Source organism: Amphiura filiformis, chromosome 11, assembly GCF_039555335.1.
Source record: "Amphiura filiformis chromosome 11, Afil_fr2py, whole genome shotgun sequence".
NCBI lineage: Eukaryota > Metazoa > Echinodermata > Ophiuroidea > Amphilepidida > Amphiuridae > Amphiura > Amphiura filiformis.
Genome location: NC_092638.1, coordinates 23,377,694 through 23,400,799, shown reverse-complemented (window position 1 = coordinate 23,400,799; position 23,106 = coordinate 23,377,694). Strand labels below are relative to the sequence as shown.

Here is a 23,106-nt window from a genome sequence, read left to right as displayed (position 1 = left end):
TATAATTAGGGCATGATACCAGCTAATGAAAAGTACCTATAATCCATTATGTGTGCGCATGTTTAGAGAGCAGGGACACGTTATACTGAACACACCTTGGCTGGCGACATGGAGGAAAACAATGGACATGCATAATCAGCTTTATTGTTTTATACTTTCTAGGCATGTTACAACCTCTAGCCTCACACATTTTAAAAAGCAACTCCTAAGTATAAGTTATATTAATAAAAGTTATTTCTTTCTGAAGAAACAAGTCTGAATACGACTTGACACTATGGGCGACACATATTTGGCATTTTGAACACTTTATCGGAGAATGTGCCAGTAATGCAATCTTCGTGACGAGATGATCTATATTTTGCAAGCACTTACATCATAGTACAGTGGCGTAAGGGACCGTTCACAAACACTTGTTAGGGGGCCTGATGCAAAAAAAATTAATCGCGAAAATTTTTTCGGATCCCCTTTGAGATCTCAAAATGTCAGGGCCCCCTTTTTGACATGAAAATTATGGGTCAACCCCATAGAAAGCACATAAAGTCAATTAACCAGGAAAATTTGTGGTCTTTTTTTTTAGACCCCCTCCCTATAAGAATTTTCAGCCCCCCTTTTTGCATCAGCCCAACTAATAAGTGTTTGTGAACGGTCCCTAATTAAACCCGCTTTTCGAGACAAGGACACGAAATTGCAAATGTCCCAACGGTCTAGCTTTAAATGTCGGCATTTTTTGGAATAAAGTCCAAATCAAATCACGTTCTAAAAAAAAAATTGATATCAGAAACGTTTACCAGAGATTTTAATGATGCATTACGAGTTTTGTTTTATGTTTCTACCAGGGTGTAGCCAGCTTTCTTGGTTAGTGGGGTAGGGGTGCAAACAAAATAAATATTAGGCCAAAGACAAAAAATCCGCGGTTGCATCATTTGTTCAGGTTCTGTAAGGGGATCTTTAGCCCTTTTTAGATCCATTTTTGGTTTTTATAGAATCATTTTTGATTTATTACAGAAACGAGTGAGGATTCCATATTTTAAAAACCTTTTTGCCGAGACTGGTAAAAAACAAAGAAAACGTTTTGGCCAATTCCCGGGGGCCAATTTTAATATCGTGAACTTTGGACGTATAGTTCTTCGATGTTGCAAACTTGATATTTTTCCAGTTTTAGCCAACTTGAGTCAAGGAAATGAGTCAAGGAAGCCAATAATTGCATTTGTATTTCCATGGGTTTTGGCCCCGTTTTGCAATTCTTGAGCTAACGGTTTATAACGACCAATGATATGAATTTCAAAACGAATGTTTTGGGCAATTCCCGGGGTATTTCGTCTGCCCAAGAAAAAGCATATGCCTACATACAGTAGGGTGGACAATAAATGACAACCTTTCAATTAGCATTTGGATCGATTCTAGAACCCAGTACTATTCCTCTTATGTGCCAGCTTTATTTGTCTCAATATAAACACCGCTAGGTCATGGTCCCCCTTATATAGAGCACTGGCTAAGGATGATTTTGCACTTCAATTACAGAGGGAAAGAAAGATCATTGTAATCAAAATCGTGAATCTTTTTCTTGAGAACAAATCTAATTGTAACACAAACTGGGTTTTTTTTCGTCATTGCTTCAACCCACTGCATTGATAACTTGGCTTTCCACAATAATATCGTTGTGACTGGCCTAATTACGTGTTTTCAAAGATAATAAGTGTACATTGTAACCTATACTGATTGCCTGCAAATTTACCTATTCTCTAATATACTAATATAATGAGCCAAAAGGAAATAAATGAGCAATAATCCCTTTAAACCCCTCTTTAAACCCCTCAAAAAAAAAAAAAAATGTATAAACGGTTTGAGAATACAGTAACTGTTGCTCTTAAAGGTCACAAACAGTCAAATGTAATTGATATCTAGGCCCGTTACATAATATGATTTTCAGGTAAATTGTTGATTCACAGATGATTTTAGAAACAATTGATGTGATATACCTAAATCGGTTTATAGTATTAACCTATTTTTAAAAATTCATATCGGATGACAGATTATTCACACATTTATATTTTCTGTAAAGCCTTCTGTCATTGACAACATGCACCCACGAGCAATTTGATACATTCATATTAAAACCTGTTGTATTTTCCGGCAGAAGAAAACCAGGTTAGATAATTTTGCCAGTTTATTTTTTGTTCTCTCTCATGGAGCAGCCGTAGCACACTGGTTGAGATCCTTGCCTTTGGTGCGAGAGGTCCCGGATTCAATTCTCCGTAGGACCAAGCAAATCTAAAGCAAATCTAATTCCGCTCTACCTGTGGCTTATCAGGCTGGTAAAAGGCGGGCAAGTGTCCCATGGTAAAACACCTCGTTACAGTCGGTCCCGATCAGGGTAATAAGCCCAATTGTTAGCTACAATTTCCTGTCCTATAAAATGCCCAAAATGCCCTGACCAGCTATCTACGGCGCGGCGACCTCCTTCATGAGGTCACGTGTACTTGACCGAAGTTTCGTCAGCATTATCTCCAACTGTTAATTCCTAGATATGATTGATATGAAAAAAACCACTTCTTTGGGTATAGTAGCCTATAACATAAAAAAATTGTGTCCAAACTCGTGTCAAATTATCCTTCCGGTCAAACAGATTCAAAAAGTGTATAGTTTGACTTATCTACGATCGACTTATAAACAGAAAGGTCAAAAGTTAAATCTTGGGCTCTACAGGGGTCAAAACCGAAAACATACTTGGATTTTGATGAAAATAGTAACACAAAAACGTTTTAAAAACGTTTTAAATAAGTTATATTTTGGCTTTTGGTTTAGGTAAAAACGTTTTAATAACATTAAAATGTCGGGTTATATAAAGGTCATGATAACGTTTTAAAACGTTTTGTATGAAAACACACTACAACAATATTTTTAATGTTTTCAAAAATGTTATTTTAAACTATTTTTGCAAACATTTTTGCCAAATATTGTGTCAATAACATTATGTTAAAAGATTTGAACCCAGCAAACACAGAAATGTTCTTAAAATGTTCTTTTCAAAACCTTTTAATAACATTTAAATGTCGGGTTATATAAAGGTCATAAAAACGTTTTTAAAACGTTATAGCAAATATTTTGGGCAAACATTTTTCGCAAAATATTTTTTCAACCCCAAAATAACATTCTTTTTGGAATGTTTTGTATCAAGTTTTTAAGAATGTTTTTGGAATGTTATTAAAACGTTTTTATACCCTTTATATAACCCGACATTTAAACGTTTTCTGTAAAACATTTTTGTTTGCTGAGCAGGAGATTATCATAAAATGTTTTTTAAGGTTATGAAAACGTTTTATACTCTTAATATACCCTTTATATAACCCGACATTTAAACGTTTTCTGACAACCGTTATAACCTTTTGCGAATGATGTCGAAAACGTTTTGTGTTTGCTGGGTCCTTATACCATTCATATAAATGTGACAGTTTTCGTTAAAACTGCTTTATTGATCTTCTAAGTAAACGCGGCATGCTGTGGCTCTATGCCATCGGCCAAAGTCACAAACATATTATTTTATTAGCATGGCCAGTGCATCAAATACTCTAATGTGGAGCAAAATTGAAAGTTCATTCAAAGCTTCGTCTGACAACACGTATTCACTTTTTGCGCATCTTCGTACATCACAGGACATACGCGTTTAAGGCATCTCAGTTTAATTTAATTGGAAACGAAGTTGATATTTTAATATTTGAAAATAAGATAGTGATGGACTACCATATGATAGAAGGTAATGTACTTGTTGCTGTTTTTCATCGTATCGGCATGTACGAGGCGTAAACTTGATATTTACAAACGGGGGCGGTGTGGGGGAATCGCTTCTTAAAATCATCGCTCAATACGGCGGCAATCAAAAACTTTAACATTACATTTGTTTCTACTGAATTTTCCCGGATATTTTCCATCCTGGATTCTACTACTTTATCCAACTCCAGGTGATATCGATTGCGATATCCGGATCATCTGTCACGGATTGAATGAATTTGGTACTGTTTTGGATGTTAAGAACTTGGACTCGATACGAAATGAAATATTACCTAGTATTTGTTTCACTGATGTCGCTGGCAATGCAATTACAAACAGCAGGTGAGTTAATATTTTGTTTTGATTGATAGTTTGAGTTTTGTTTATTTGTTTGTTTAGCCATTTCGTTACAATAGTGGCGTACGTGCAGGCCAAAATACGTGTAAGAAAAAAAAAACGCGTTTGAATGATAATGTAGTCAGTACGCTTCCAGTATTATCTGTCAGTGGACCGATTCCATTTGAAATTGAAGTTAAAGGATTAAACCATTAAACTGTAATTTAAATAGTTTGAAAGGAATAACTTTTATAGTATATCTAGCTCATTTTTCTCGAATTTCTACCTTTTGCATGATTGTAATGCCCAATGGTGCACTACAGTGCCTGAAGTGCTTTAATTGCAGTAAAATTTAGAGTTTTTATAATAAATCCCGGGCTTTATCCAATTCCCCCATGAGCTCCACAGTTAAGCAGCTAAGTGGTTTTCTTTCAAATACCTTATTATTTCGGCTTAGAATGGTCAGTAAACCTCCTTGACTGTTAGTGTTAGTGTTACAGTAATAATTTTTGCCAAGAATAACAAAAATAAAATTTGACCGAAATCATACATAATGGCTTTGTCCTATCTATTAGACCTATTGTCTTATAATTTAGTTAATTTACAACTTTTTAATAAATAAAAAAACAAAAACAAAACGTTTTTGAAAATAAAACTGCAGATTCACATTCGTCTGGGTATGTTGAAATTAAGTTTTGATTTAACTCTGGTCAACCAGACCAGGGAACCAGGTATGCATAAAGCGACATTACGACTGAAATTACCTTCAGTCTTCAGCTGGGTTGTGATGCAAATTGAAAAGTTTATAGAACCAGTTCATTATACACCAGGCACAAAAAGAAACTCGTCAGTTATATTCATCCTTGCTGTTCAATAACTTGATAATTTTGGATTATTTTGAAATATACATTTTGTTAATTGGACTTTGCTTTCTGATTTGACACCCTGGTCGTGAAAAACGAACAAGAATTGACCAAGATATTCGCCTCCAAAGCCTCAAACCCCAAAATCAAAAGTTGAATTTTCAACGCTTTTCAATGGGAACGCGTCGTTGTATTGCACACAAGCACCACGGGCCAATCAATAAAGCACACAGTGTAACAGGCACAATTGAATCGTTGAAATTGCAACTTTTCATTTTGGAGTTTGAGAGTTTGGAGGCGCATATCTTGGTCAATTCTTGCTCAATGTTCACGAACAGGGTGTCAAATTAGAAAGAGAAGTCCAATGAACAACATGTATATTTCAGAATAATCCAAAATGATCACGTTATTGAACAGCAAGGATGAATATAACTGACGAGTTTCTTTTTGTGCCTGGTGTATATCGATTTGGTGCTCCGGAAAGTGGTAAACGTACATTGTAATCATTTTGGAGTTCCGGAAAGTGGTAAAAGTACATTGCAATCATTCTAAATTAGTTTCGAATAAGTAATTCCTCTAAGCTCCGCTAGAAGCATGGGTTGTTGAACCTATACGTCGCTGCATCGCACACTACAGGTAATTGTAGTGAGGCTGTGAATAAACCTAACAGAATCTATACCTAAATGCCAGATATATAGATGTAGTTAATTTACATTTAAAAATAATTATTTTAAATTGATATCCAGCAGGTAGGATTGATTGAGTTTGACTTTGACCTCTTCTTACGGCCACTCTAATGGTCTGTTGTGTGCAGTGCAGTGAAGTATGAATGTACCTTAAGTTTGTTTATAGGCCCTATGCTTCATGCCCGTGTCAAAATTTAGGGTTTTAAATAGTGGAAGAGTATTCACGTTGATATTTTGCTTGTTAAATCTATGTGAAATGTGATGTATTTCCATTAGAGCCACCTCTGTAAGGGCTGTAAATAGAGCGAACAGTGGTTTGGATTCCAGAGGAGGGTGTCTATAAAGAGACATAGCGGTCAGAAAATAGAGAGTTTGCGAAATGAAGTTTGAAAATTTACTTCAACTTTAACGGCAACTGTACATAATCGATTGCAATTCTTGTTCAGTTTACGTCAACGAAAACGTCTGATTGGTTACTGTGCAATAGCGTCTAACTTGGGACATCAATGGGCGATCAAAAGCAGGGTGTGTAAGTGTAAGTTGAAGAGTGCGGAACAGGGTTTACTTTAACGCGATTAATGTGAATAAACTGGCTGATTTTATAATATCATCGTCAAAATTTAAGCTTATTGTACTTTTTGCGGGGATAAAAAAGAATAATCCTCCAAAGACACCGTGAAGCGAAAAACAAGGGGAAGTAATAATAACCTGTGAAAGAAATCTCGAATTGGTGGGAAACCTCTCTGAGGATGAAAAAAAGTAAAAACGAAATATCGTAGTCGGCAGGATTCGAACCTGCGCGGGGAGACCCCAACAGATTTCTAGTCTGTCGCCTTAACCGCTCGGCCACGACTACATTGTGCAGATTCCAGCCGATCATATAATGTAGGTCTGTTGGTTGAAGTAAATAGAAACATCATCATGATCATGTGACATGCGTAAAGGCATTTAGCAATACCAGAGATGATATGAAGCGCATGATGTACTGAATATGATTTATTTAAAAAAACAAATAGTCATTCATGTACAGGATTCAACAAAATTAGAAACAAAATTACTAAAAAAAGTAATAGGGAATTTCTCTAATGATACGGGATATAGCAGAGCAAAAAAAAAGGAAAAAGAAATTCGTAGTCGGCAGGATTCGAACCTGCGCGGGGAGACCCCAACAGATTTCTAGTCTGTCGCCTTAACCGCTCGGCCACGACTACCTTGTACGATAGAGTCAATCGTTTTTATGTATAATTATACATATGCATGATATATTTTGGTATCAGGTGATAGCTCATATTTTCTCAAAACAGGTGTTCCAAATCGGTACCGTATATTGTAAAATATGATGCGATCAAGCAAAATCAGTCGGAAATCGGCAAACCTAGTTTTGCATTAGGCTTGACTGCATGTGGTATACCACGTTCGAGACTAATTCGACAGTTGTTTTTGATGATATCTTCAGAAATACGCCAATTTGGAACTCCCAATTTCAATATATTAATGAGAAAAATAGGATCTTTTATTTGATATTAATTTATTACATAATTATCAGTAATAAAATACAGTAGACTACCAGTATAACGTTGTATATATTATATCAGTAATTCCATTACTCACTTCTTGCTCGCATCATTAACAAGGAACATTTTTAAGTGTTCTTTTTGCATAAATGCTTGAAAAAGACAACATTTTATGTTAGGGTCCTATACGTAAGTTTTAAAGAATTCCATTTTCCAAATATATCGGGTCACCCTCCTTAAGGAAAATCCTGAATATGGCGACAGGGTTGTACCGTGGTTGTACACTGCGGAAGATGTTGTATTGTTGGAAGTGGTATATTTACATACATTGTTTTGGAATTTAGCTCAGGCACTATCATTGAATTACACATAGGCCTGTAACATTAAGTTGAAAATAAATTGGTATTCAGAGAAGTGGCTAAATAAAATACATTGTAAATATTCATGATTAATTTGGAATTTAAGCAAACTGTGTGCATCGGTGTTAAGCACCTAAGCCTGTTTATAATATTCAGGGTTCTATAATTATGTTCCTTAGCCTATATCTTCCTGAGTTTTTTTTTAAAACTTATGGTTTAAATAGTGTTATAAGTGAGGACGTTGCGGGGGTGGTAAATGTACATTGATTTAGTGTTTGTTGTATTTCCAACAGAATCAAATCAAATCAAATCAAATTAAATATTATGGTTTTACTTATATGGGATTTTCTCAATTTTAAAATCGATTGGGGGAACTACCCCTGTTTCCCATGATGCTACCGTCTGGAAAATGTGTTGATTTTAAATTATCCTTCATATCTTTGGGGAAATAAATCAATGCTGATACCCATCAATACCTATCAATTTTGAGATAGAAAGAAGGAAGAAAGAAAGAAAGAAAGAAAGAAAGAAAGAAAGAAAGAAAGAAAGAAAGAAAGAAAGAAAGAAAGAAAGAAAGAAAGAAAGAAAGAAAGAAAGAAAGAAAGAAAGAAAGAAAGAAAGAAAGAAAGAAAGAAAGAAAGAAAGAAAGAAAGAAAGAAAGAAAGAAAGAAAGAAAGAAAGAAAGAAAGAAAGAAAGAAAGAAAGAAAGAAAGAAAGAAAGAAAGAAAGAAAGAAAGAAAGAAAGAAAGAAAGAAAGAAAGAAAGAAAGAAAGAAAGAAAGAAAGAAAGAAAGAAAGAAAGAAAGAAAGAAAGAAAGAAAGAAAGAAAGAAAGAAAGAAAGAAAGAAAAAGAAAGAAAGAAAGAAAGAAAGAAAGAAAGAAAGAAAGAAAGAAAGAAAAAGAAAGAAAGAAAGAAAGAAAGAAAGAAAGAAAGAAAGGAAGGAAGGAAGGAAGATAGGAGAACGAAAAGAGATAAGGGAAGAAAGGAAGATAATAATGAGAAAAAGATATTTAATAATTGTGCTGATATTCCGGAGATGGATATTTCCAGAGGATAAGAATAGTTGTCATTTGATTGCATGCGAGAACACAAACGTGGTATACACGTGTTTGAAATCATTTGATTTTTTTATCTGCATGTAAAAAGGAACTAATATTGCCTTTTCAAGAAAATAATCACCCTATGATTTATAAGATCAAAACATTTTCAAGAAAAACATATAAAAATGGCAATATCTTTGAAATGTATTGTTTGGTATACTTCTTATAATGCTATAAATACGGTGGTTTATTAATTGACTCGAGTATTGTTTGATTGAGTGGATGTCAAAGCAGGTTCAAAATACACATTTTCAAGTATCTTGTTTACATTTTCCGCTGTCTTTTTTCATTAATTGTTGACTGTTGACATGATTTGCGAAAGTGTCATTCAAATGTTTTGAAAATCTGAAGAGATATAAAAGGTTTGATAAGGTCTTATACGCATATAGATACTGCGCGCAAAGAGTATCATTAACACTTCATGCTCCACGTGCTAGCCATGCGCTTCAACGGAAAAAGTTGGAAGTTTTGAAATATTTTCTCAAAATATCAAGAGCTATCTTCAGAACTGCTGAACCAATACTAGGCTTGTTTGTACTCATTTTAATGCATTTTTCATGCTGATTCCAAATATGATCATGAAAATTTACATTTCTAATATTTTTGAATTTAAAAAAAAAAATTGAAACATGTCGTCTGCAGTCGACACCCGCGTGAAGAGAATTAAGATAAAAGCAATATCTCAAAGACACTTTATAACCTAATTTCAAATTACCAAATAATGTTTTAATAAAGTAGTCGATAGATAAAGAATTTTGTTTTGTATATTTTGATACTTCATTCGGACGGTGCAACTTTATTTTCCCAACTTATGCCTATTTGAATCGGGAAAATGTTTATAGGCATATCGTATGAGTAAAAACACCACAATCACATTTTAATAGTGTTTACCTTTATAGATCGATCAAGGGACACAATTTTTTGAGTTTTGAAATTTTGAGAACCAATCAGATTAAATTACTGCACACCCTTTGTATAGTTCCTGCTATAATTCAATTCATAACACTAATAAATACTGCACAAACAATAAGATTGGTACATAATGTAAAGGAGACAATACGCTTTCGAATAAAACGTTTAAATTTTAAATTTTCATTTTACGTTGTTTTCAACTTGGGTGAATGGCCTTGGCCTCATGCAACATGCGCCTAGAGTTCCATCCTAAAATTTCAACGCATTTTGATATATCTGGAGCTCGAGGCAGATCATTCATGTACTAAAGACATGTGATTGATATGGTATTGCTGGAAGTGGTAAATCAACGCTCGTACATTGATTTAGAATTTGTTGTATTTCCAACACCTAATACATGTTTCTCTTTCAGCTATTGATTTGCAAACCCGCACACCCACACGCCCTTTATAAGAGTGGAAAAACGAGAATAGGTGTAGGCCTATCGTTAATTTGTCTGATAAACTTCATGCTTCATTCTAGAAATAGGAATTTCTAGAGAATAGCATTGTTTTCACTTGAACCTCTTCACCGTACGAGTTAAAAAATGTAATATACACGAGTTTGAAATAATATTATTTGATCTCTCTGACTTGTAAAAAGGAATTTTAGTGTTGTCTTTTCAAGAGTACAATCACCCTATTATGCTTTATAAGATAAAAGCATTTTCAAAGAAAAAATATAATAAATGAAAATAAGAATGAAGTTTCTTTGAACCTTTTTGTTTGCTGAAGTTTGTGATCTCTATGAATGTGGTGGATTTACTAATTGACTCGTGTATTGTTTGATTGATTGGATGTCAAATCAGATACTATATAAAAAATAAAATACAAAATTCTTGAAAATGCAAATTTCCAAGTATTTTGTTTTACACTAAATTATCGGGGTATTGCTAGGAGTGGTAAATCTACATTGATTGGGAATTTATTGTATTTTGCAACAGAAATACCTCAGATTACGGATTTGCAAAACCACCGTGCACAAGACCAACAATCACACATCCCACCCTCCCCTCCACGACAGGATGCATAATATACAGACGGATACATTTGCAAGTGGAAGAGTACTGAAGACGTTAACACTGCAAAAACAGCAGAGCAACACTTAATAAACACTTTAACACTTCATAAACACTTGTTTATACAGTGAAGATGTTTATGTACAAGGATGTTAAAATTTATAAACACTAAACACGTTTAAAAAATATAAAAGATGTTTATGTTTTTAACACAAGATAGTGTTTAAAATAACATCCCTTAAACACTATCACTGTACAAACAAGTGTTTATGAAGTATTTATTAAGTGTTGCTCTGCTGTTTTTGCAGTGAATTGGTATTGCGGGGAGTGGTAAATCTACATTGATTTGGGATTTGTTGTATTCCCTTATCTCAAGACGCGGCGATTTAGAAAGTATAGTATAACTTAGAGCCAGTTGGACATGTTGGAAAACGAGTTGAATTGATTGATTTACTCGTGTTTGAGGCCAACGCAAGTTTAAAGTTCTTAGAAATACTTGTTTTCGATTATCTTGTTTACACGATTTATACTATACTATATAGTGTCCTTTTTTCATGTACTTTTTGGCTATTTTCAATTGAAGCTAAAACTTGACCTGACGCAAATGAATGGCTTGAAAAGTAGACAATGAAGTTTTGGTATCACAGCAATGGACCGCTTCAAGTCTCTGATTTACAAATGTATAATTCGCAAAATCGAGTCTTTTTGTACACTTTCGTAATAGTGTTAGTTGTTAATCATTCTGTCACAACCTTTCAGGTACTATTGTTTTGGAAGTATCGATTAAATTATGTGTGTGATTGGGTACATTTCTTTTCATATATAGGAATTTTCAATGGATTCATATTTTGTTCAAAGCACTCAAGCAATTAGGTTTTGCAGGATAAGTGAGAGTTCTCCTCCTCAGGCTATTGTTTGGAGTGGGTCTTTTACAAACTCCTGACTAAATTAGTAAATCCACATCAACAGATATGAATGTTGACATGATTTATGGAATTGTCGTCCAAATGCTTTGTAAATCCGAATAGGAGACAAAAAGGTATTTTATGCCACGATTAATCTACGCATTAACAGCAACCAAGATTAACCTTCAACTTGGAGCTCTGCAAATCCTGGTTTAATTGAAGCTACATGATGGGCTGGTAAGACATTCCAAATGCTTGCAGCGTAAGCATTTGACCAGTGAAGTGCCCTGAATACCCTGATGGCACTGATGGCACTGATTTGGTAGACCTTACTTGTGTAGCTGTCAAGTCGCACACTCAATACAGTTATAAATTGCAAAAACAAAAAGCAAACCAGATCAAACACTAAATCAAATGACACACCATTTTGAGAAACAACCAGGAAAAATTATTGCATAGTTCCTGCTGTAATTCACGACACTGTATAACAAACAGTACCAAGACCAAAACGTAAAGAAGACATTGCACTTTCGAATAAAAAGTTCCTTTAAAAAATTAATTATTGTAAAGAAAGATGGTCGGATTACATCAAATGTTATTTTCATCTTATATGTGAATGACCTTCACCACAACACATTACCGGCACCCAGGCCGGGTATTTTTTGACTATGACAGACCCATCTGCCTCATTTGACAGCATTGGGTCACAATGGATTCTTTCACTACAAAGAAAACCGCAGAAAATCGTTTTAGAAGCTTTTAAAACTAGGTAATTCAAAACGCGCGAATATCGGTTAATTATCAAGAGAATTCATACAAGGTCTTACAGAATCCGTATTAAATTTTAATGACAATAAAATTACTATAAACATAATTGATACACTGTTTAATTTTCTCGAACACTTTCTTTTATCATTTCCTCTAAAATCCCTAAAGATGTAGCGCTGTATTTGCCCATAATCACCCCATTATCAAAGTATGAATTTATATTCAAAAATGTGATTAAGGTGGATAATTGTCAATATTGAAAACAGCTTTGGGAAACTAGGGAGTTTGATCTGGGATGGTCTATCCGTGGGCGGACACTTGACACTTTATTAATAGGATTAGGTTTTACGTTACAAGGTACATTATATTTGTGACGTCAATTTGACGTCATTTACCTGCAATCTGCATTAAATCGACGTCATGCGTTTATGGCACGACGCCGCGTATACACATCTTATAATATTCAGATGAGAAACCAGACCTCTATAGATTTCACAATATCAAACATTGCGTTTCATGCCGTGATCATGGTGATCACTGACACTCCTTTTCACAATTTTTAATTGTGTCACATTTATACAGTCCAAATTGATTTGGTAGTCCTGGAAGTTAACTGTAAAAGAACAATATTCTTGGGAGTTAGCGCAGTGGTAGTTCCCTCGCTTTGCACCACTGAGGTCCCAGGTTCAAGCCCCGGCGCGGCCCAAGGACTCATGTGCACTTGGTTTATCCTGATCCATGCTCGCTCTCGCAGGTTTTCTCCGGGATCTCCGGTTTCCTCCTGCTTTCAAAATCGGTGATTAGTTGTTTCGTTATCAAAAAACTTCCTTCACCCAATGGAATTTGGGGAGCTGCAGAAAATGGGTGGATGTTACAATCTAAGTGCAGATAGGTTTGCGCCAGGTTGGGCTGCAACTAGCCTAGTTGATGCGATCTGATTGTGATGATTCACCACGCAGCGAAATTACAGCGCTTTGAATCCTCTGGAAAAAGCGCTATATAAATTCCGAAATTTATTTATTTATTTTATTTATAGTATCGAGGCCTTATATAGTAACCCGTGCCTATTCTTCAATTCTTCAATACCAATATCAGCCTAGCTGATTTATTAAAAGACGACTACTTCATCAACGCCGATATCAGCAGTAGATAGCTTACTTATAATCAATCAAATAGTTCTACAACATTGATATCAGCTGATTTACCAAAAGACGACTACTTCATCAACGCCGATATCAGCAGTAGATAGCTTACTTATAATCAATCAAATAGTTCTACAACATTGATATCAGCCTAGCTGATTTACCAAAAGACGACTACTTCATCAACGCCGATATCAGCAGTAGATAGCTTACTAATAATCAAGCAAATAGTTCTACAACATTGATTTCAGCCTAGCTGATTTACCAAAAGACGACTACTTCATCAACGCCGATATCAGCAGTAGATAGCTTACTTATAATCAATCAAATAGTTCTACAACATTGATATCAGCCTAGCTGATTTACCAAAAGACGACTACTTCATCAACGCCGATATCAGCAGTAGATAGCTTACTTATAATCAATCAAATAGTTCTACAACATTGATATCAGCCTAGCTGATTTACCAAAAGACGACTACTTCATCAACGCCGATATCAGCAGTAGATAGCTTACTTATAATCAATAAAATAGTTCTACAACATTGATATCAGCCTAGCTGATTTACCAAAAGACGACTACTTCATCAACGCCGATATCAGCAGTAGATAGTTTACTTATAATCAATAAAATAGTTCTACAACATTGATATCAGCCTAGCTGATTTACCAAAAGACGACTACTTCATCAACGCCGATATCAGCAGTAGATAGCTTACTTATAATCAATCAAATAGTTCTACAACATTGATATCAGCCTAGCTGATTTACCAAAAGACGACTACTTCATCAACGCCGATATCAGCAGTAGATAGCTTACTTATAATCAATCAAATAGTTCTACAACATTGATATCAGCCTAGCTGATTTACCAAAAGACGACTACTTCATCAACGCCGATATCAGCAGTAGATAGCTTACTTATAATCAATCAAATAGTTCTACAACATTGATATCAGCCTAGCTGATTTACCAAAAGACGACTACTTCATCAACGCCGATATCAGCAGTAGATAGCTTACTTATAATCAATCAAATAGTTCTACAACATTGATATCAGCCTAGCTGATTTACTAAAAGACGACTACTTCATCAACGCCGATATCAGCAGTAGATAGTTTACTTATAATCAATAAAATAGTTCTACAACATTGATATCAGCCTAGCTGATTTACCAAAAGACGACTACTTCATCAACGCCGATATCAGCAGTAGATAGTTTACTTATAATCAATAAAATAGTTCTACAACATTGATATCAGCCTAGCTGATTTACCAAAAGACGACTACTTCATCAACGCCGATATCAGCAGTAGATAGCTTACTTATAATCAATCAAATAGTTCTACAACATTGATATCAGCCTAGCTGATTTACCAAAAGACGACTACTTCATCAACGCCGATATCAGCAGTAGATAGCTTACTTATAATCAATCAAATAGTTCTACAACATTGATATCAGCCTAGCTGATTTACCAAAAGACGACCACTTCATCAACGCCGATATCAGCAGTAGATAGCTTACTTATAATCAATCAAATAGTTCTACAACATTGATTTCAGCCTAGCTGATTTACCAAAAGACGACTACTTCATCAACGCCGATATCAGCAGTAGATAACTTACTTATAATCAAACAAATAATTCTTCAATACAAATATCATATCAGCCTAGCTGATTTACCAAAAACGACTACTTCATCAACGCCGATATCAGCAGTAGATAGCTTACTTATAATCAATCAAATAGTTCTACAACATTGATATCAGCCTAGCTGATTTACCAAAAGACGACTACTTCATCAACGCCGATATCAGCAGTAGATAGTTTTTCTTATAATCAATAAAATAGTTCTACAACATTGATATCAGCCTAGCTGATTTACCAAAAGACGACTACTTCATCAACGCCGATATCAGCAGTAGATAGTTTACTTATAATCAATAAAATAGTTCTACAACATTGATATCAGCCTAGCTGATTTACCAAAAGACGACTACTTCATCAACGCCGATATCAGCAGTAGATAGCTTACTTATAATCAATCAAATAGTTCTACAACATTGATATCAGCCTAGCTGATTTACCAAAAGACGACTACTTCATCAACGCCGATATCAGCAGTAGATAGCTTACTTATAATCAAACAAATAATTCTTCAATACAAATATCATATCAGCCTAGCTGATTTATTAAAAGAAAACTACTTCATCAACGCCGATATCAGCAGTAGATAGCTTACTTATAATCAAGCAAATAATTCTTCAATACAAATATCATATCAGCCTAGCTGATTTATTAAAAGAAAACTACTTCATCAACGCCGATATCAGCAGTAGATAGCTTACTTATAATCAAGCAAATAATTCTTCAATACAAATATCATATCAGCCTAGTTGATTTATTAAAAGAAAACTACTTCATCAACACCGATATCAGTAGTAGATAGTTTACTTATAATCAATCAAATAGTTCTACAACATTGATATCAGCCTAGCTGATTTACCAAAAGACGACTACTTCATCAACGCCGATATCAGCAGTAGTTAGCTTACTTATAATCAACCAAATAGTTCTTCAATACCGATATCAGCCGAGCTGATTTATCAAATGAAAACTACTTCATCAACGCCGATATCAGCAGTAGATAGCTTACTTATAATCAACCAAATAGTTCTTCAATACCGATATCAGCCCAGCAAACACAAAACGTTTTCGACATCATTCGCAAAAGGTTATAAAAGGTTGTCAGAAAACGTTTAAATGTCGGGTTATATAAAGGGTATATTAAGAGTATATAACGTTTTCATAACCTTAAAAACATTTTTGATAATCTACTGCTCAGCAAACAAAAATGTTTTACAGAAAACGTTTAAATGTCGGGTTATATAAAGGGTATAAAAACGTTTTAATAACATTCCAAAAACATTCTTGAAAACTTGATACAAAACATTCTAAACAGAATGTTATTTTGGGAGTTGAAAAATATTTTGCGAAAAATGTTTGCCCAAAATATTTTCAATAACGTTTTAAAAACGTTTTCATGACCTTTATATAACCCGACATTTAAATGTTATTAAAAGGTTTTGACAAAAACATTTTAAGAACATTTCTGTGTTTGATGGGTTCAAATGTTTTAACATAATGTTATTTAAGTATTGACACAATATTTGGCAAAAATGTTTGCAAAAATAGTTTACAATAACATTTTTTGAAAATATTTACAAATATTGTTGTAGTGTGTTTTCATACAAAACGTTTTAAAACGTTATCATGACCTTTATATAACCCGACATTTTAATGTTATTAAAACGTTTTACCTAAACCAAAAGCCAAAATATAACTTATTTAAAATGTTTTTAAAACGTTTTTGTGTTTGCTGGGAGCCGAGCTGATTTATCAAATGAAAACTACTTCATCAACGCCGATAGCAGCAGTAGATAGCTTACTTATTAACCAAATAGTTCTTCAATACCGATATCAGCCGAGCTGATTTATCAAATGAAAACTTATACTTCATCAACGCCGATATCAGCAGTAGATAGCTTACTTATAATGACCAAAATAATTCTTTAATACCGATATCAGCATAGCTAAAAGAAAACTACTTCATCAACGCCGATATCAGCAGTAGATAGCTTACTTATAATCAATCAAATAGTTCTACAACATTGATTTCAGCCTAGCTGATTTACCAAAAGACGACTACTTCATCAACGCCGATATCAGCAGTAGATAGCTTACTTATATAATAAACCACATAATTCTTCAATACCAGCAGTAGATTGCTTACACATAATCAACAAAATAATTCTTCAATACCAATATCAGTATAGCTGATTTATCAATAGAAAACTACTTCATCAACGCATATATCAGCAGTAGATAGCTTACTTAAATCAACCAATCCCTATTTTGTTATATATATTCGCTGACCTTTAAAGCATAGGATAAATTGGTAACACTGATATGCTGTTACTGGTAGGAAATACCCAATGATAAAATCACCTCTTACCCAACATAGGGTAAATTCACCTTACCCAACCTATGATGATTGTTCATATGGTACCCAACACTTTGGTAAATTGGCGCTTTGCCCAACTTGGGTACAATATATCCAAGTTGGTTAAAAGTGCCAATTTACTAAACCGTTGGGTACCATATAAACAACCCTCATAGCTTGGGAAAGGTTTTTTATCCAATATTGGTTAACACCTATGATGGTTGTTCATATGGTACCTTAACACTTAGGTAAATTGGCGCTTTGCCCAACTTGGGCACAATATATCAATAGATAGGGAAAGGTTTTTTTTATCCAATGTTGGTTAAAGTTTTAGCCAACAATGGGTAAAATAAATTATTAATAATAAAGATTAATTTACCCAATGTTCGGAAAAATTTGCAAAATGTTCGGTAAAATGTACCCAATGTTCGGTAAAATGTTTCACCCAAAGGATTTTGGTGTTCTATACAGTGCGGCATATCCATTAAGCATGTTAAGCATGTCAAGTTTAACTGGCTATCAACGCCTCTTGAGTTTTCAATGGGTGCATTTTATATTGAAAGTTCTGTCAAAGCAAGAATTGTTTTGACACGTTAGCTTGAAGAAAAGTTGTTTCCTCGTTGCTGTTTGCGATGGTCCATAGAGAGTAGAAAGACGCGGTAAAAGCTAGTGTAATAAAAATCCCTTTAAAAAGGGGATGCGTCTGGACCAGAGAGGAAATTGGATGTGCAGTGCGTTGTGGATGTTAAAATGCGTTGGCAACAAGATTTTTACCCACCATTGAACGACATTTTATTTTATATTATTATTGTTTTATTTCTTATTATATTGTATTGCTATCGTAGGCTTATTTATTCAGCCACTGTTATCCCATCAGGGAAGTGTATAAACATGTATAGGCCTACCAGAAAAAGTTTTGATAAAAATATAATATACATGTATAAGATTTAGCTAGCTGTGTTTTTTTAAAGGATTTGGAGAGTTTGGAATCTTACATAATTTTGTACAGGATTTTTTTATTGGTATTCTTTGTGATACTAAAAACCAAAAAGTTCATGCAGATGCAGTCTGTGTAAGTTGTATAGCTGCATCAATGAAAACGATTCATAAAAAAATCGATTTCAATTAAAAGAAATCGAATCACCATCAATCACTTTAAATTATAAAAAAAAAGTTGATCTAAACTCCTCAACAAAAGTTTGGAAAGTTTTTTCAAGCAGCTGTATATCCAATTATTTGTGACATATTCATATTATGTTGCATATCACTGGATAGCTACAATACTCCCCTTTACAATAACACCTCGTTTGAAACAATAACATTTTTCACGGCTGAGTACATGCCTTGTGAATGTAGTGGGGTCTCAAAATGAATTTGCCAAATTGACCATTATTCTGTGCAGCAAGCTGTGACTTCACAATCTGGGACCTAATGCAATCCGGCAAGGTGACACCGCTCGCCCCACATAGCCACGGTAGTCAACGAATACCTACAGAATATGGGAGTAGAGTCAAAATGGCCTGCCATCAGGCCAGACCCGGGGGCCAGACCTCAACCCGATTGAACACTTGTGGGACCAGCTTGATCGTGCTGTGCGTGCCAAAGAAGCCCATAGGCAACCAAATTGAATGACCTGCGACGAATCCTTGTGGAAGAATGGAATTCCATCCCACAGTACGTGTAACCAGGTCGGTGAGCAGCATGAGGAGAAGGTGCCAGACTATTGTGGCTGCCTGTGGTTTTCCACCCGCTATTGAGGTTAGTGGCTAGCTTTGTTTGAGCACAGAATAATGGTCAATTTGGCAAATTCATTTTGAGACCCACTACATTCACAAGGCGTGTACTCAGCCGTGAAAAATATTGTTGTTTCAAATAGCGTTTCATTGTAAAGGGGAGTATTGTAGCTATCCAGTGATGTGCAACACGATATGAATATGTCACAAATAATTGGAGATACAGATGCTTGAAAATACTTTCCAAACTTTTGTTGAGGAGTTTATTATTCCACAACATTGTTGAACACCAAGAATATGTACCACCCACTCCAATACACTCTATAATACATACCAGAATTCTATAATGAATTATGCAATATAATACCTGACATGGAAAAGGTCAAAAAGCATCCGTTTTTTCCTTCCAACCAGCCTTTCTGGTCATATGATATGATGTATTGATTATATTAACTCTTTGAAGGTTGGTAGCTTTAACTTTATTTGTGTGAAATAGATAACAAATATGAGTAATATAAATAGTTATCAAATAAAACGGTTGTGTAAAGCTATAGAGTGCCTCTAAATTTAAATATTGGCCTATAAGGTTACAGATGCGTTGGAACACAGTTGTAAATTTTCATTATTATTTAAGGGATCAGATAGCAACGTTTGCACAGTATTTTTACGGGACATGGGAGCAAATCAGACACATCAATTGCATTCTGATATCAATAAATTTTATGGCAAATTATTAAAAACATATAACAATCAATAAAACCTTTAAATAACCCCTAAATAGTATTGTTGTCTAAATTATTCAGAATTAAACTGTACTGGAATTGCAAAAACAAAACAAAACAAAAACAACGACGACAACTACCACAACAACAACAACAAAACAAACATACAAACAAACAAACAAACAAAAAAAAAACAAAAAAAACACAAAAACAAACACACAAACAAGAAACGATTCAATTATCTAATTTAAGCTAAATTATGAGTTTGCTGACCTAGTAAGAGTAGGCTCTTATACCGATTCAAATCAAAGCCAATTTATGCTAATATTAGACAAGGGTCCATGTTCTTGAGGCGATTTATATTCTTTGATCAAGGCTATTAAAAAAAAGATGCTGAGAGATGATAGGCCCATACATGTTACGGACTGTGAAAGTAGTAATATATACCCACTTCTAATAAAAAGATGAATCTTTAATTGGAATAGACAACACCAACTCAAATTTGAAAGCTGAATAATAAGGTCGGAGCAAGGTAGTTTTACCGCTTTCTGCAACACCATTCAAAATCGTCCGCATACTATCCACAAATTCATGTACAGGCTATTCATCTCCCCTATCACCCTAAAACACACACCTCGGTACTTTAGGATGCACCCTTGCTTGTGGGGTCATGTGTAAATATGACAAATATGCCAAGAAATCAGGTCTGAAATTTGTTTGACCAATTTCATATTATAAGCGCCACGTATGTGTTCGCAGGCCTGTATCTGCACAAAGTGGCAAGGATGCTGGGTGTGTTTGTTTTAGTTGAAGTATATATTGCAAAAAAGCTAAAAAAAAGCAATCAAACAAGCCCGAAAAACAACAACAACAAAACAACAACAAAAATACAACAACAAAAATACAAAAACGGCTCCAATTAATTCACAATAAAACGTAATCGTACAGTATACTAATTAAATTGCGGCCTATTTGTTAACCTTATAACGGCGTGAAATAAAGCTATACGGGTAAGTGCGTGAACCAATTATATTCTGAGTCATCAATAACATTATTAACCAATTGATAGTGACAATATGTTAGCCTTTTGTCTTCATTGACCAGATTACTCCGTAATCCGCTAATTAACCGTGTCAACTATTATTATAAAATATAGATATAAATCAATTACATTTTAATCAGTAATAAATTTAGATTAATTTTATTCTTAGAAATCCCTATTTTGTTATATGTATTCGCTGACTTTTTGCGGAAATGAAATACCCAATGCTAAAACCACCTAGGCCTAGATCACGCAAATATACACAACAAACACACTGATGTATAATTCACACAAAAATGAAGTATTAATGAAAAGTATGATTATAGTCAACCAAATAGTTCGTCAATACCGATATCAGCCTAGGTGAAAACTACTAGCTACTTCATCAACGCCAATATCAGCAGTAGATAGCTTACTTATAAACAACCAAATAATTCATCAATACCGATATCAGCATAGGTGATTTACGAAGCGAAGACTACTTAATCAACGCCGATCACAGATTGACATATTATATTGCTCTTGAAGTTGAACGAACTATACTGCTAATTGGTATAGAATAAATCTTTGTCAGCAGCTGAATTATAGCTTACTTATAATCTTCGACACCGAGGTCGGCCTAGGTGATTTATCAAATGAAAACTACTAGCTACTTCATCAACGCCGATATAAACAATATATATAGCATACTTATAATCAACCAAATAATTCTTCATTACCGATATCAGCATAGCTGATTCATCGAAAGAAAACTACTTCATCAACACCGATATCAGCAGTAGATAGCTTATACTTATAATCAACCAAATAATTCTCCAATACCAATATCAGCTTCGTTAATTTATCAAATAAAAACTACTTCATCAACGCGGATATCAGCAGTAGATAGCTTACTTATAATCAACCAAATAGTTCTTCCACACCGATATCAGCCTATTTGATTTATCAAATGATATCAAAAGAAGGCATATAGCTTACTTAAGCAATAGGAACTTAAACAGTTCACCTAGTGTATATAAGGCTTATTTTGCAGACAGAGATATGAAAGCTCAGCTCTCTGAAAAGGACTTCTCTAGGGAAAGATTAAACCCTAGCTACTAGACTCGCATAGATCTGCAACACCGATATTAGCCTAGCTGATATATCAAATAAAAACTACTAGCTACTTCATCAACGCCAATATTAGCAGTAGATGGCTTACTCTTAATCATCCAAATAGTTTTTCAATACCGACATCAGCCTAGCTGATTTATCAAATGAAAACTACTAGCTACTTCATTAGTGCCGATATCAACAGCAGATAGCTTACTTATAATCGACCAAATAATTCTTCATCAACGCCGATATCAGCAGTAGATAGCTTACTTATAGTGATCCAAATTATTCTCCAATACCGATATCATCATAGCCGATTCACCAAAAGAAAACTACTTCATCAACGCCGATATCAGCAGTAGATAGCTTACTTATAATCAACCAAATAATTCTTCAATGCCGATTTCAGCATAGCCGATACATCGAAAGAAACCGACCTCATCAACGCCGATTTCAGCAGTGCAGTAGATAGCTTACTTATAATCAACCAAATAATTCTTCAATACCGATATCAGCATAGCTGATTGATCGAGAGAAAACTACTTCATCAACGCCGATATCAGCAGTAGATAGCTTACTTATAATCAACCAAATAGTACTTCAATACCAATGTCAGCTTCGTTAATTTATCAAAAGAAAACTACTTCATCAACGCCGATATATAGCTTACTTATAATCAACCAAATAATTAATCCACAGCGATATCAGCCTAGCTGATTTATCAAATTATATCAACAAAAGGCATTATATCTTACTTTTAAGTAACATATAATGCCTTCTGTTGCAATATGAACTTAACTCTCTTTACGCGGGTGTCGACTGCAGACGACAAGTTTCAAAAATATTTTTAGAAATTCAAAAATTTCAGAAATGTAAATTTTCATGACCATATTTGGAATCAGCACGAAAAATGCATTAAAATGAGTACAAACAAGCCTAGTATTGATTCAGTAGTTTTTAAGATAACTCTTGATATTTTGAGAAAATATTTCAAAACTTGAACTTTTTCCATTGAAGCGCATGGCTAGCACGCAGAGCACCCCTAGTATATAAGGCTTAATTTTTCAGACAGATGAAAGCTCAGCCCTCTGAAAAGGATT

General features: G+C 34.4%; 1 protein-coding gene and 2 non-coding genes across 4 annotated transcripts in view; 1 reads left to right on the top strand and 2 right to left on the bottom strand.

The window, feature by feature from the left end:
- The first annotated feature begins 3,612 nt into the window (after nt 1–3,612).
- LOC140163957 (tubulointerstitial nephritis antigen-like) overlaps nt 3,613–23,106 on the top strand; it is a 39,035-nt gene continuing 19,541 nt past the window's right edge. For both annotated transcript variants that reach the window (XM_072187253.1, XM_072187252.1), the window contains exon 1: nt 3,613–4,110. In XM_072187253.1, the coding sequence (XP_072043354.1) occupies nt 4,002–4,110 (109 nt within the window). In that variant the 5' untranslated portion in view covers nt 3,613–4,001. The remainder of the gene's footprint in view (nt 4,111–23,106) is intronic.
- Nucleotides 6,428–6,509, bottom strand: Trnas-aga (transfer RNA serine (anticodon AGA)). Its single transcript has one exon. It is a non-coding gene; the product is annotated as a tRNA-Ser (tRNA).
- On the bottom strand, nt 6,783–6,864 carry Trnas-aga (transfer RNA serine (anticodon AGA)). The gene has a single exon. It is a non-coding gene; the product is annotated as a tRNA-Ser (tRNA).